General features: G+C 37.9%; 1 protein-coding gene across 11 annotated transcripts in view; it reads left to right on the top strand.

Annotated features, from left to right (window-relative positions):
• Positions 1-13,052, top strand: part of LOC138759300 (dual specificity mitogen-activated protein kinase kinase 4-like) — a 143,635-nt gene that overhangs the window by 82,312 nt on the left and 48,271 nt on the right. For 9 of the 11 annotated variants that reach the window (XM_069929495.1, XM_069929494.1, XM_069929496.1 and 6 more), the window contains 2 exons: positions 1,991-2,096; positions 11,365-11,463. In XM_069929495.1, coding sequence (XP_069785596.1) covers positions 1,991-2,096; positions 11,365-11,463 — 205 coding nt within the window. The remainder of the gene's footprint in view (positions 1-1,990; positions 2,097-11,364; positions 11,464-13,052) is intronic. The other 2 variants (XM_069929498.1, XM_069929505.1) reach the window with 1 other exon arrangement.

The raw sequence follows: 13,052 nt of genomic DNA, 5'->3' as shown, positions 1-13,052 counted from the left end.
GCATGTTTTGCACTGAGGATTGTACTTGTGCAATCAGCTGACAATAAACTTGACTTTTCGAAATGTGGGACATGGCACAAATTTTTCAATGAATCATTTTGCTCAGTCTTTACCAACAGAGAACATGCAGACAAAATCTCAGGTGATTATAGAAACTGAGTTTGTTGAAAATTTGAATCATAGTTAGGGTTGACTTACGCTGAAAGTAAATAGCACAGTTCGGGTGGGATGCAATCAGGATTGTTGGGAGAAGTAGAATTTGGGTTTGTGGAAGAGCTTGTCATAATCATTCTTTCCTCCCTCGACACAGTGGAATGCCAGAGAACTGGAAATTGCAGATATTACATCCTTGTTTCTGTTGGTTATCCTTCTGTTATCAAGACCTAATGGAGGAGGGGAATTAGCTGATCAATATTTTTCTCAGTGACTGATAAAATACTTGGAATTATAGTGAATGCATTTTTCTTCTGCCTAAAAAGAAAATAGCCAAGAAGATTATTTTGAGTAAAGAACACATGTCCAAAATATTCCTTTACTTTGAGTAAGAAAACAGTGCCATTGATTGGAAAATAAAGCTTCCAAGAAATTTCACAGAAACATATTTTTCATGTAACTTTCTAACATGAACCTCTGTTTGCTGTAAACATTCAGATTTTGTTGGCGTTCTCCAGTTTTTAGTTTAATGTAGCCACAGACCAGTTAAAACTGTTGGTGTTCAGTTTCAACCTTCCATTCAGACATTTGAAACTAAACAATTGCACAGCTGATAATGTAATGGCAGCCATCGTATTCAACCTTTCAGTTCATTGCAACTGAAGTTGAGCTACAACCAATTAAAGACTTGATATTTGGTGCCGTACTGACATGGCTTGTTTTAGAAATGGAAAAATAACATTGGCCTTAAAGTGCAAGTGGAAACCTCAATCTGTGCAGTTTGACATGTAGGGGAAATGTTTCGGGAAATTTTAACAGTATTAATTTTCACTTAATTGAAACCACAATCAATTTCCCATGTTCAAAGTTCAGATTTATTGTCAGAGTACATACATGATATCACATACAACCCTGAGATTCCTTTCCCTGCAGGCTAGGCAGAATTTCAACTGATAAAACTGCAGTGCATAAAACTACTCAAGAAAAGATAAGTATACAAAAAAGAGAAATGTAAACAAAGAAAGAAATAAAAGTGAACAAACTGGGAAAATTCAAGATCGGGATTTGAGTGCCGCCAGGTCTCCTTACCTCATATTAATTGAACTGTGTTTAGTATTCTCTTGTTTTTTTTCTTTCTTTTTTGTTTATGGGTAGTTAGGGGGTTTGGATGTAGATTAGAGGGATGGTGTAGTTTTAGGTTTGGGGGGGATTGGGGTTTTTTTCAGTAGATTTTTAGTTTTTTTATAAATTTTGACATTGTTTTATTTTATTGTCTGTAATCATTTTTTTAATAAATAAAATATTCCCTAAAAAAATTGAAATCCATTCCAAAAAGGTATTTTTCATTTTATTGCAGTTGATAACTCTAAAGAAAATATTGGAATTCATTATGAATTGGAGAAATAACATTTCATTATCCTTCTTTCTACTTGTGTCCTTGAGCAGTCACTGAGTTACATAACTAATGGGCATTTGTAAATGTAATACTGGATAACTTGATTTGTTTGGCGAAATTTGAAATGTTTTGTACAAGTTTATTCTGAGAATATTCTACCTGCAGAAGTGCATATCATATATAATGCAAAAAACAGCAGAGCAGATGATACACATGAAGAGTATAAATGTATTTTCATTTACTTCATGAAGTTATTTTAATCATGCAAGAAAAAACTATGAAGATAAATTAGCTTTTCAACAAAAAATACTGTTTGTGACATGTTTTTAATTGCCATTAATTACCAGGTTTTGAGCAAGTGCATAGCATCTCGGATGCAGTGGATGGTATGTCTTAATGTATTTTTCTCTTCCCTTTTGTCATCTTTTTGTTTAAAAACAGTTAAACGCAAAGCATTGAAGTTGAATTTTGCCAACCCTGCCTTCAAGACCACAGCAAGGCTCACATTAAATCCACCAGGAGGAGTTCACTTTCAGAACCCGCACATGTGAGTGAAGTTTTCTGGTTTAACTTTTCAAGAATAATCTGTTAGAATTAGGTTCTCTCAGAATTCATAAGATCTCAAGAACTTGGGCCAATTTATGATGGAGCCTGAATTGCTGAGTTTTTCCAGGATTTGGATAAAATTAAGGAAATCTGTAATTATGTTGTCAGAAATTTAGAAGTTGATTTAATGTTTGCACAACTGTCTGCAGTTTTCTGTTAAAGGTTGCAGGTTTTACCTTTGGTTAGTGATCTTTTCACTCTCCAATTCTTGATGATCAGATGAGGGTTAACAATTTTTACTCTGTAGTTGTCATGACTGAGTTTTGAGGCTTGAGATTACTTTAGTTGCTGGGAGACTATCGATTTTGTAAAGATAAATGTAAGATGATTATGAATTTCATGGATGTGAGCAGGCATATAAACCATCGCCATTGCTTATAAATGTGCAATCTCTGGAAAAAAATATTTTCAGTATCTGTTTTAACGTTTGTATGATCCCAGTTGGAAAATAATAGTTTAAAATGGAAATTCCCATCATAATCTGCAGTAAATTTGTGGCAAAACAATTTATGGATGTATTCACATTTGTCTTTTGCATTATGAATGGACATCTGGACATGTGGACTGATTCTCAGCAATATTGAATTCTATTTAATCAGTTTATTATCGTGCATTCCAAATATTATCATCTAACTCTCAGTCATATCATCTTGTCCCAAGAGATGTGTCCCTGAATCCATAAAAGGATAAAATGCCAGTCTGATAGAAGCCCTGCACTGTTAACTCTCTCTGCAACTGCCTGACCAAAGTATTGTTGTACTTTTCTCTTTTATAATTACAGACTATTTGCTTGTGAAAAGTTGTTCATTATTTGTCCAGTAATAGTTATTGTATAACCATTTTCAAAGATTTAAGCAAAATATTATGGTGTAGGCAGTTCTTGCTTGACTGCATTGTTTTTCCTTGCACCCACTTAATAGAGTTTCATTGGAATTTATGAAATCTTAAACTTTTGAATAAACCTGGAAATGGACAAGTAACATCAGTGGAAAGAAGGCTCTTTGAGTTGTTTTAAGTGCAAAAAATTTCATGTTATGTATATAATTATCATTGATAATTGTGTGAAATTTTCCAAAAGAGAAATTAATTTGAACATAATGAATGGTCTACTCAATTGTAAGAGTTATTTAAAACGTTAGTTCATCTATGTTTTGAATTGCTCATATTTCTTTGAAAGACTCTTGTTCATTAGTTTGTATCATTGATGATTGATGCGCCAGTGAGGTTAATCTGAATTACAAAATCAATTTACAGGATTTGAAATTTTTGCAGTATTTTTGTGAGCTCTATGCTGCTCTTGTGTGAAAGCTTTATGTACTGAAGTAAAAATTATTGTGAGATTCAACAACTAGCACGGTTAAATTCAAGAAACATTTAGCATTGTCAAACTTTCTTGGAGGAGCTTGGACTGGTAGCATTGCTAATGAGAAATAAAGTCTGAGCTGCTCAGGGCAGATAAATATGGAAGGTGAATGTGACGATTCTTTTTGTGAATTTTTTTAGAGGAAGAAAAGTACAATTAAAAGATGCAGACATTAGAAACCAGGTTTGGAATTTGTATGTTTTGTAAATTGATATATAGGTATTCCATTTATGATTTTGACCCTCGGATACATTTGTCATACTTGATTTGAATATGCAACATGTATTTTGTATGAATTTCAGTGCCATCTGCAAAGCCCAGACATCCCACCCTGGTGCCTTGGTTGTTGGCACCTGCTTTCATCACGCCAACCTGAAAACTGTCTTTCCACAGTTTCAACAGCATGTTCACACCACCAGAGGAGAGGACACCCTGAATCGGGTGCACAACGAAGTCTCTGGTGCGTAGAAAGGCTGCACCTCACCCACACCTTGGTTACTCAGATCACATATCTGTCCTGCCAACCCTGGCGTAGACCACTGGCAAAGAAAACTAGGGCAGTTTGCAGGGAGATCAGAATGTGGCAGGAGGTCACAGGCTGCAGCTGTTTTAGAGAGGTAGCCACCAACAACGGTCATGTAAACATTGAGGAGTATTCAAGCTCAGTGACTGGCTACATCCGCAAGGATATTGAAGATGTCACCGAGATCAAATGCTTCACAACCAGGGTAACCAGAAACCATGGTTGGATGCTAAAGTTCAGGCCCTTCTCGGAGTTCATGATGCTGCCTTCAGGATGGGGAACATGATGGCACTAAGATCAGCCAGGGCTGAACTCTCCTGTACAATCTGGAAGGCAAGTGTGGGTACACATAGAAGATTCACAGACAGCCACGCGACACCAGTGACTTGAGGCACATGTGGCAAGGGATCAAGATAATAATGGATCACAAATCAACCATGTGAGTTCAGGACAATAACACCTCCCTTCTGGGCAGACTGAGCATTTTCTATGCACAGCTGGATGAGAAGAACAGATGACACAGAAGAAAGCTCTGTGTCTCCCTGAGGAACAGGCCCGCTGCGTAGCCAAAATGAGGAGAACCTTATCCAGTGTGAATCCACACAAGGTGACAAGGCCAGATAACATACCTGGTTGGGTACTGAAGACCAATTGACGGATGTCTTCACAGGCATCTTCAACACCTCACTGCAGCAATCCAGATGATGCTGTAGCCTTGTACCTTCACTCTGTTCTGACTCACCTGGAGAACGACGTCTTATACACCAGGCTGCTGTTCATTGACCTCAGATAGGCATTTAATACAATCATTCTCCTGAGGCTAGTGGAGAAGCTCTTCTCACTGGGCCTCAAGACCTCTCTCTGTAACTGTATTCCAGACTTCCTAACAGCAAGGCTGCAGTCTATCCAGGTCAGATGCAGAATGTCGAGCAGAATCACACTGAGCACTGGCTCTGCCCATTCCTGTTCACGCTACTGATACATGACTGCATCACCAGATCTAGCTCCAACAATGTCATTGAGTTTGCAGATGAGATAACTGTAATTGTCCTCATCAGCAACAACGATAAGTAACATTACAGAGAAGACGTGGAAAATCTTGTGAAATGGTGCGGGACTAATAACCTGAATCTTAATGTGGACGAGATGAAGGAGTTAATTGTGGACTTCAGGAGGACCAGGAACGACCACCCTCCACATCAACAACTCTGTGGTAGAGAGAGTGAAGAGCTCCAAGTTCCTTGGAGTTCATTTAACTGGATACCTATCGTGGGGACTCAAAATCTATCATCAGGAACTGCACTTGCTGAGAAATTTACGAAGACTTGTCCTGCATATATATTGTTTGCTTCTGTGTGTTATATCTGGTTTGATGTCTGTGTGTTTTACACCAAGGACCAGAGAACAATGTTTTGTTGATAGGCTAAACTCTGTGTACGAATCGTACCAGACAAAAAGTAGAATATTTAATATCTGGCCAATTTGGGGAATGCCGTATTTAACTAAATTTAAAAAGAGGTTAGGAGAATAAAAATGTTTTTGGGTTCTGATCAGGGAGGAGAATGATGGGGGAAAGATGTCCTTGGTAGCCGAATTATTTTCCAAACAAACATCCCTGCCTGCTTTAGACTAGGTGGCTGTCGGAAAGGGTGTCTGCGGTTAAAATGAAGACCACGGTGACTTCTGCAGGTCGATGTTTGGAATTGAAAAGTCAAGGTTGGAATTGATTTGATTGTCCTCAACACTATATACCAGGAGACTCCGAAGAAATTGCTTTTAATAGAAACAAACAGCACGGAGAAATTAGTATCTTAGAAGGCTTAATATTTAATTGTATTTAATGACAGTTTCAGAGAAGCCAATTGTGGTTTGGTACGCATGTTTGATGTTATCAAATTACAGTTAGAATTTGGCTTGTTTATTTTTATTTTTTTTAATTGGGGATTTTTCGGTTCTGACATTTGAGTTCTGTCATGTTTGTGCAAATTATTGAGGTAAAGGCAACCAATTAGTAAGGAACAATATTTCCTCCAATTTCAAAGTTGACAGTGTGTTTGCATTTTCATTATTGCTGGTTGTTATCTCTCAAGTTAATTGGTTGCTTCACTGACACAAAAAAAATTGGTAATTAGTCTGCATGGAGTATTGCGCAGGTTGCATTCTTGAAGCAAAATGCACAATTAATATATTTTGTATCAATATAAAATATATTAATAATTTTTTTTATCAGTGCATGAAAATATAATTTAAGAAGATTTCAGGAATTTTTTGAGCTGTTACTGATGAAAAATAAAAGTTCAAGCCCATTTTTCCTTCATGCATAAAATATCAGTGTATTTGTTCTTCTGATTGGCAACTGAACAAGTTTTGTCTCATTGCTTGAACAATTGTATTTTAAAAGGCTACCATTACATTTCAAGATGTATTGCCTTTTGAATATTTTGAAACAATAATTGATCTTTCAAAATTATTTCCACCAAATGTCAGTCTCATTCACCCTTTTACTGTCCCAGTAGTTCTGTGAATATGCACCCAAAAGCTGATCCAACTGCCTCACTTTTTGGACAGACTTGAATTAAATAATTTCTGCTCTTTCTTTGAGCTGCAAAGTCAGGGACTAATGCTGCCCAACTCTTGTTACTTGATGAGAAGGCTGCAGAAATCAGAGCTGCACTAACCTAGTGCGCACATCTGGAATTTGGCAATTCATTTTGAGACACATTTGCCACTTTAGGAATATGGAAATAAATTCATTAACTTGCTTGGCAAGAGAATCATAATGGTGTTCATTGGCTTCTTGTATGCCATGTACTGAAATGATTGATGGGTTCAAGTTTGCACAGAATAATAGGTACAAAAAGCTCCTGTGAACAAATTATACTTTGAGTTTGGAATCAAATGGGAATGAGATTTTATGATTCTTGAAGGAAAGGGACTATAGTAAAGCCACTCTTCCTTTTAAGTTGGTTGTATTTCCTGAAAAGAACCAAGCTTTGATAATCACATGGCTTTTTTTAAACACAACATTCGTGTGATTTTTCTGCATTTTTCTGCATTGGTCGTTCACATTGGAACATCCAAAACCTGCAATTTTCCATATTAGTCTGCCTTTTTATATCTGCAAACAAAAGGGGCTGGACGTGCAACTCAACAGTGTTGGTATCTGCGTCTAATACATATAACATATTATATTTGACAGCATGTTGAACCTACTTGTTTTTCCCCAAAATGGCTCAAAAATATTCCCCGGGCTTTATATGCCAGGTTGAAATTAGGGTGATAATGGTAAGTAATGTCGACAGTAACGCTGTCGGTCGCCGCACTGATCATTGAGTTGAGAAAGCGTCAGGCCCATGAGAGATGAGTCTGGACACAAAGTTTGCTATCAAGTTTTCTTTTTATTAACATACAATTAATAAAGGAGTGTGGGAAAATCGTAGTGAGAGCTAAAGCACCCACATGCACAATTAATAGAAGGTGGGAAAATCATAATGGGAATAAAGCACACATGTGCACAATTTATAAAAGAGCATGGGAAAATTTGTGCACAATTTAATAAAACATGCATTCTTTGGCTTGGCTTCGCGGACGAAGATTTATGGAGGGGGTAAAAAGTCCACGTCAGCTGCAGGCTCGTTTGTGGCTGACAAGTCCGATGCGGGACAGGCAGACACGGTTGCAGGGGAAAATTGGTTGGTTGGGGTTGGGTGTTGGGTTTTTCCTCCTTTGCCTTTTGTCAGTGAGGTGGGCTCTGCGGTCTTCTTCAAAGGAGGTTGCTGCCCGCCAAACTGTGAGGCGCCAAGATGCACGGTTTGAGGCGTTATCAGCCCACTGGCGGTGGTCAATGTGGCAGGCACCAAGAGATTTCTTTAGGCAGTCCTTGTACCTTTTCTTTGGTGCACCTCTGTCACGGTGGCCAGTGGAGAGCTCGCCATATAACACGATCTTGGGAAGGCGATGGTCCTCCATTTATAAAAAAGCATGGGAAAATCTACAAGTGTTGATAGAAAGAAGTGGATTTCAAACTTTTTCTTTCCACTCACATACCACCTTAAGTAATCCTTTACTAATCACTGCTACCTATCATTTGGGGCTGGTGGTGGGCTGTCAGTGGGGAGCGGGGTAGTGGATTTAATCATAACTAAGGATAAACCCACAGACCAGCTGGTTTACAATCTGGCAGACCTCGTGTCAAATCTAGAGTTAGGGTTCAGATTAATTTGTCAATATGTGCAAAGCAGGATAATCAACCCTCTCGTGTTCACTGGTCTCTCTCAGAGGTCCACTTTTGGCTGGCAGTTTCATTACCCTGTGCCTGTTTCTAGCTCTTAGTGGGATGAGTGCCTTATTTCCTTTCCAGTACTTGTATATTTTGAAATGTCCTGGGTAAGTTTATTGCCTGCAAAGTATTGACCTTATATTCACACTTTAGGGTTAGGATTAGGTGTGGGATTTGGGATAGGGTTAGTTGTTGGGTTCAGATTAGAGTTAGGTGTGAGGTTCAAGTTTGATGTGGGCTTCAGGTTAGGGTTAGGTGTGAGGTTCAGGTTTGATGTGGGCTTCAGGTTAGGGTTAGACGTGAGGTTCAAGTTTGATGTGGGCTTCAGGTTAGGGTTAGCACTGTGATTGGGTTCTGGTTAGGGTTTGGTATGGTTGAGTAGGATTGGGTTAGGGTTTGTCTTATTGGCCCACAGCAACAGAGAGCAGGCAGCGAACCACTGCTGTCAGAGTGGGACAGCGGGCTATGGGAGAGAGTAGGTAGGCTGCACTAAAAAAATTATGGTACACAAAATACTAAGAAAATTATGGTACACCACACACATCATGACCCGATTTGGTCCCAGAGTGTCTGCAGTGCAGTGTACACTATAGGCAGTTCACAAAAATACTAGGGCCCGAGGCAGAAAAAAGACGGGACTGGAATGGCACCCCCATTCCAGTTCTGTGCTTTTTACATAGCACACGTTCCAGAAAAAAGGGAATAATATCCCAGAACGAAGTTGCTTGTGGAACTTGTATTTCTTTTTTCCCCTTCTCACAAAAATCTAAGAAATTGCCAACCCTGAAAGGAAATTGATTTTCCTCTGGTCAGAGATTATGCTGGAAGTCTGTAATCGTATAATAGGCGGCCCTTGGGAACAATAATAATGGTATTTTAAGCACATCGTCGGAATTTCGAGTTGTATCATTTAGTGTGTTAGTTTTGATTGCTGCCTGTGATTAGCCTGACGTAGGAAATGTGAATGACAGGTCAGTTAAAAATACAGCACACAATTCTACAAACTTATCAATGACGTTAATTATCAAAAATAAGGCTATCACTGATTTCAATTCTATTCTACCCATTGTTTTTCTTTAGATGTACTTTTATTGTTTTGGTTGTGAAGGGTCAAGGTTCCTTTTATTGTAATGTATATAACTACAGAAATTTGTTTACCTTTGTCTGTGAAGGCAACACTTTCATTTCAAATTGGCTCCATATGGCTGCTTTACAGCAAGTTGAAACCTTCAATATTGAGGTCCACTGGATGAGATTCGTACATAAAGAACACAGTTGGTTTGAATTCTTAGACCCACTTTTCATAAATGCATCACCACGTCATTAAAACACGACTGCAATGTAAAATGCATGTTGTTTTCGGCCTAATATTCCGACTTAATAACAAAGCAAGTTTTATCATTCCAATGGGCCCACATTTGTGAAGGCAAAACCCAACGTCATTTGAAGAAACAAATTAAATGCACATAATTTCAATCAAACTGTAAAACTCCGGATAACATCTTAGTGTGGGTGTATAATTGAATTAATTTTAAGCATGATTTCATTTCACTGTGCTAATATTCAGGGACTCAGCCTCGGATTTTTTTTTGTTGGATATTTGTGCAGCAACATGAAAGTTGTAGCTAAACAGGAGTAGCCAATGAAGTTGCCTGAAACAATGTGTAAAGCTCTTCCCGCTGCAATAGCATGCATTTCACAGTGGTTATTGATTTCAATTCCCAGTCCCATTTCCTTGCTGACATGTCTATCCATGGTCTCATGCACTGCTAGACTGAGACCATTCGCAAATTGGAGGAACATCACCCCATTTTCCGACTGGTCACCCTCCAACCTTAACATTGACTTCTCCAGTTTCTGTTAAACCCCCTCCCCCTTCTTCTCCTTGTTGCCTTTCCCCCAGATGTGTGTGTCTCTCTCTCTCTCTTTTCTGTCTGTCTCCTTTCACAGAGCCAAACCTAATTCTCACCTTATATCCAATTAACACCTTTTATTGGCCTGGACTCCTTCCACTCCTATTCTTTAGTCTTTCTTCTGACACCTTCCTGTTCTTTGCTGATGTACCTTGAAGAAACACTCAGACCCGAAATGTCGGTAATATATTTTTACTTCCTATGGACACTCCAAGACCAGCTGAGTTCCTCAAGCATATCTGTGTTTTTACTACAAATCAGTGTCTACAGACTTTGGGGTTCCACAATGTTGGCCTTGCTCCAGATTCCAGACTCCTGTGTCTCCATCTTGCCTTTGTTACATGCTGGCCACAATGCTGTCAAGTGTAAGCTTCATGCAAGCTTGACATTACAATTAGATGGGCTGCTGATTGATAAGTTGCCTTTCCATATATTTTCACATGCTTAAATATCCCAGGACACTTAGCCAGATCATGCAGGAATCAGGTGAGGAAACATCCAAAAGGGTTTGTGAAAGTATTGATTATGCATTAGGAAATAGCCATTTAGGTTGTGCTATCTTGTCAATTTTATGTCAGATTTTTGTGAAGCAAATACGAAACCATATGGGACTGACAAATATAGTATATGGAATTAGGTTAAGAATGAGCTATTTTGGCAGAAAAGACTGTATCTGGCTTATTCATGTACCAGTGTTGACAATACATCTGAGGGTTGTCACCAATGAATTTGTACAAGAGGCAGAGAAAATAATTTTTCTTCATTTGGTTGATGAAACAAATCCATTTTTTTGTAGAGATGTATAAATTTATTAAGTTTTAATTTGAATTTTACGAGACGATGGTGTATTTCAGCTCTGAGGTGGGGCTGAAAGAAGTTAAATGTGTCGAACGATGCAGTGAATCTGCTTTGTGTTTTATATTTCTTCGAAATGTAAAGTTTGCAGAATTCTTTTGCTATACATAGACATATGCTATGTTAAAATTTGGTTTTGCAAGGGTCAGTATTGTACTGCAGCCATCAGCTTTAACTTTAGTCAAGCATTTCCATTAGATTTTTAAAAATTTGTCGAGTTAACATTTGCGACTGTTTCATTTAGTCTGTTAGATTTTACACTGATATTTTCTACAGGTCCAGGCCCACCCAAAAACAGGGCCCAGACCTTGGATCTTTGGAACTTTCAGCTCCTGTGGACGAAGACTTCATATCCTTGGAAATGAAACGAACAAGGTTTGTTTGGATTTGCACATTGTGTAACATAGAACTGCCATTCTTGAACCAATTATTATGCTTGTGATTAATTTGAATTGCATTTATATTTTTACCCTGTTAAACTCAGCAGCCTCTGTAACCATCAGACATGTTGAGGAGAGTGAGGAAGATGTATTTGGATTTTAATATGCATTATGAATAGGAGTCCCTCAAGTGATACATTGAAAAAATTATCATCTCACCATGATCATGTTGCTGCTTGTGGGAGTTGCTGTCACCAACTGGGTTGCAATGTTTCTTACTTTGATATGGTGTGATATGACTATTTTAAACATGCTTCATTGACTGTTTGCATCTCTCTCTTAAAATCTGATTCTGGATTATGTTTTCACATTGTTTTTGCTATAGCATTTCAGATATCGAGCTTTTCTTTCTTCCTACATTTCAGATATCGAGCTTTTCTTTCTTCCTACATTTCAGATATCGAGCTTTTCATTCTTCCAACATTTCAGATATCGAGATTTTCTTTCTTCCGACATTTCAGATATCGAGCTTTTCTTTCTTCCGACATTTCAGATATCGAGCTTTTCTTTCTTCCGACATTTCAGATATCGAGCTTTTCTTTCTTCCGACATTTCAGATATCGAGCTTTTCTTTCTTCCGACATTTCAGATATCGAGCTTCTTCCGACATTTCAGATATCGAGCTTTTCTTTCTTCCGACATTTCAGATATCGAGCTTCTTCCGACATTTCAGATATCGAGCTTTTCTTTCTTCCGACATTTCAGATATCGAGCTTTTCTTTCTTCCGACATTTCAGATATCGAGCTTTTCTTTCTTCCGACATTTCAGATATCGAGCTTTTCTTTCTTCCGACATTTCAGATATTGAGCTTTTCTTTCTTCCTACATTTCAGATATCGAACTTTTCTTTCTTCTAACATTTTAAACACTGTTCTTTATTATATAGCTCTGACCCTGCATTCTTGATTTCTGTTCCCAATTCAAGTTCTGAACTGTTCCCAGTTTATCTTTACCAAATGTCTCAATGTACATTCCAGCATCTCTGTGGTGTAATGATGGATGTTTTCATTCTTTTGTGAGCTCAAAATATAGCATGTTCTTCCTCCTCTAAATATTTACTTGTCTGAAATATGAACAAAATATTGGTTGTAAAAATTGTAATTAATTTTATGTTTTACATTTTTTATACATTTTTAAAAAACCCTTAATTTTTTTAGTATTTCAAATTATGTTTCGTACATTGTATCCAATCCCTTCAAATGATTTTGTTTTAAAGAGATATAAAAGGAAATTAGGCACTTCAGCCCACCAAGTTTATACTGATCTTCAACCTATTTTGACTATTGCAACATTAATCCATTTTTAAAATTGTGCCACAGTCTCATCAACTTCTCCCTGATTTTGCACTCGCCTCCTGACTTGGGGGTGGTGGGGGGATATTTATAGTAGCCAATGACCAATCAAACGATGTGTCTTTGTGATGTAGGAGGAAGCAAAGTCACGAAGAAGAAATACATTTTCATATTCGCTTTCCATAGGAGAGGAATTAGAATTTTTTTTGAGCACTCAGAGCTATCCCTTAAA

This window comes from Narcine bancroftii, chromosome 3, assembly GCF_036971445.1.
Source record: "Narcine bancroftii isolate sNarBan1 chromosome 3, sNarBan1.hap1, whole genome shotgun sequence".
Lineage (NCBI taxonomy): Eukaryota > Metazoa > Chordata > Chondrichthyes > Torpediniformes > Narcinidae > Narcine > Narcine bancroftii.
The sequence above is the reverse complement of the archived record's forward strand: the minus strand, read 5'-3'. Positions and strand labels throughout refer to the sequence as shown.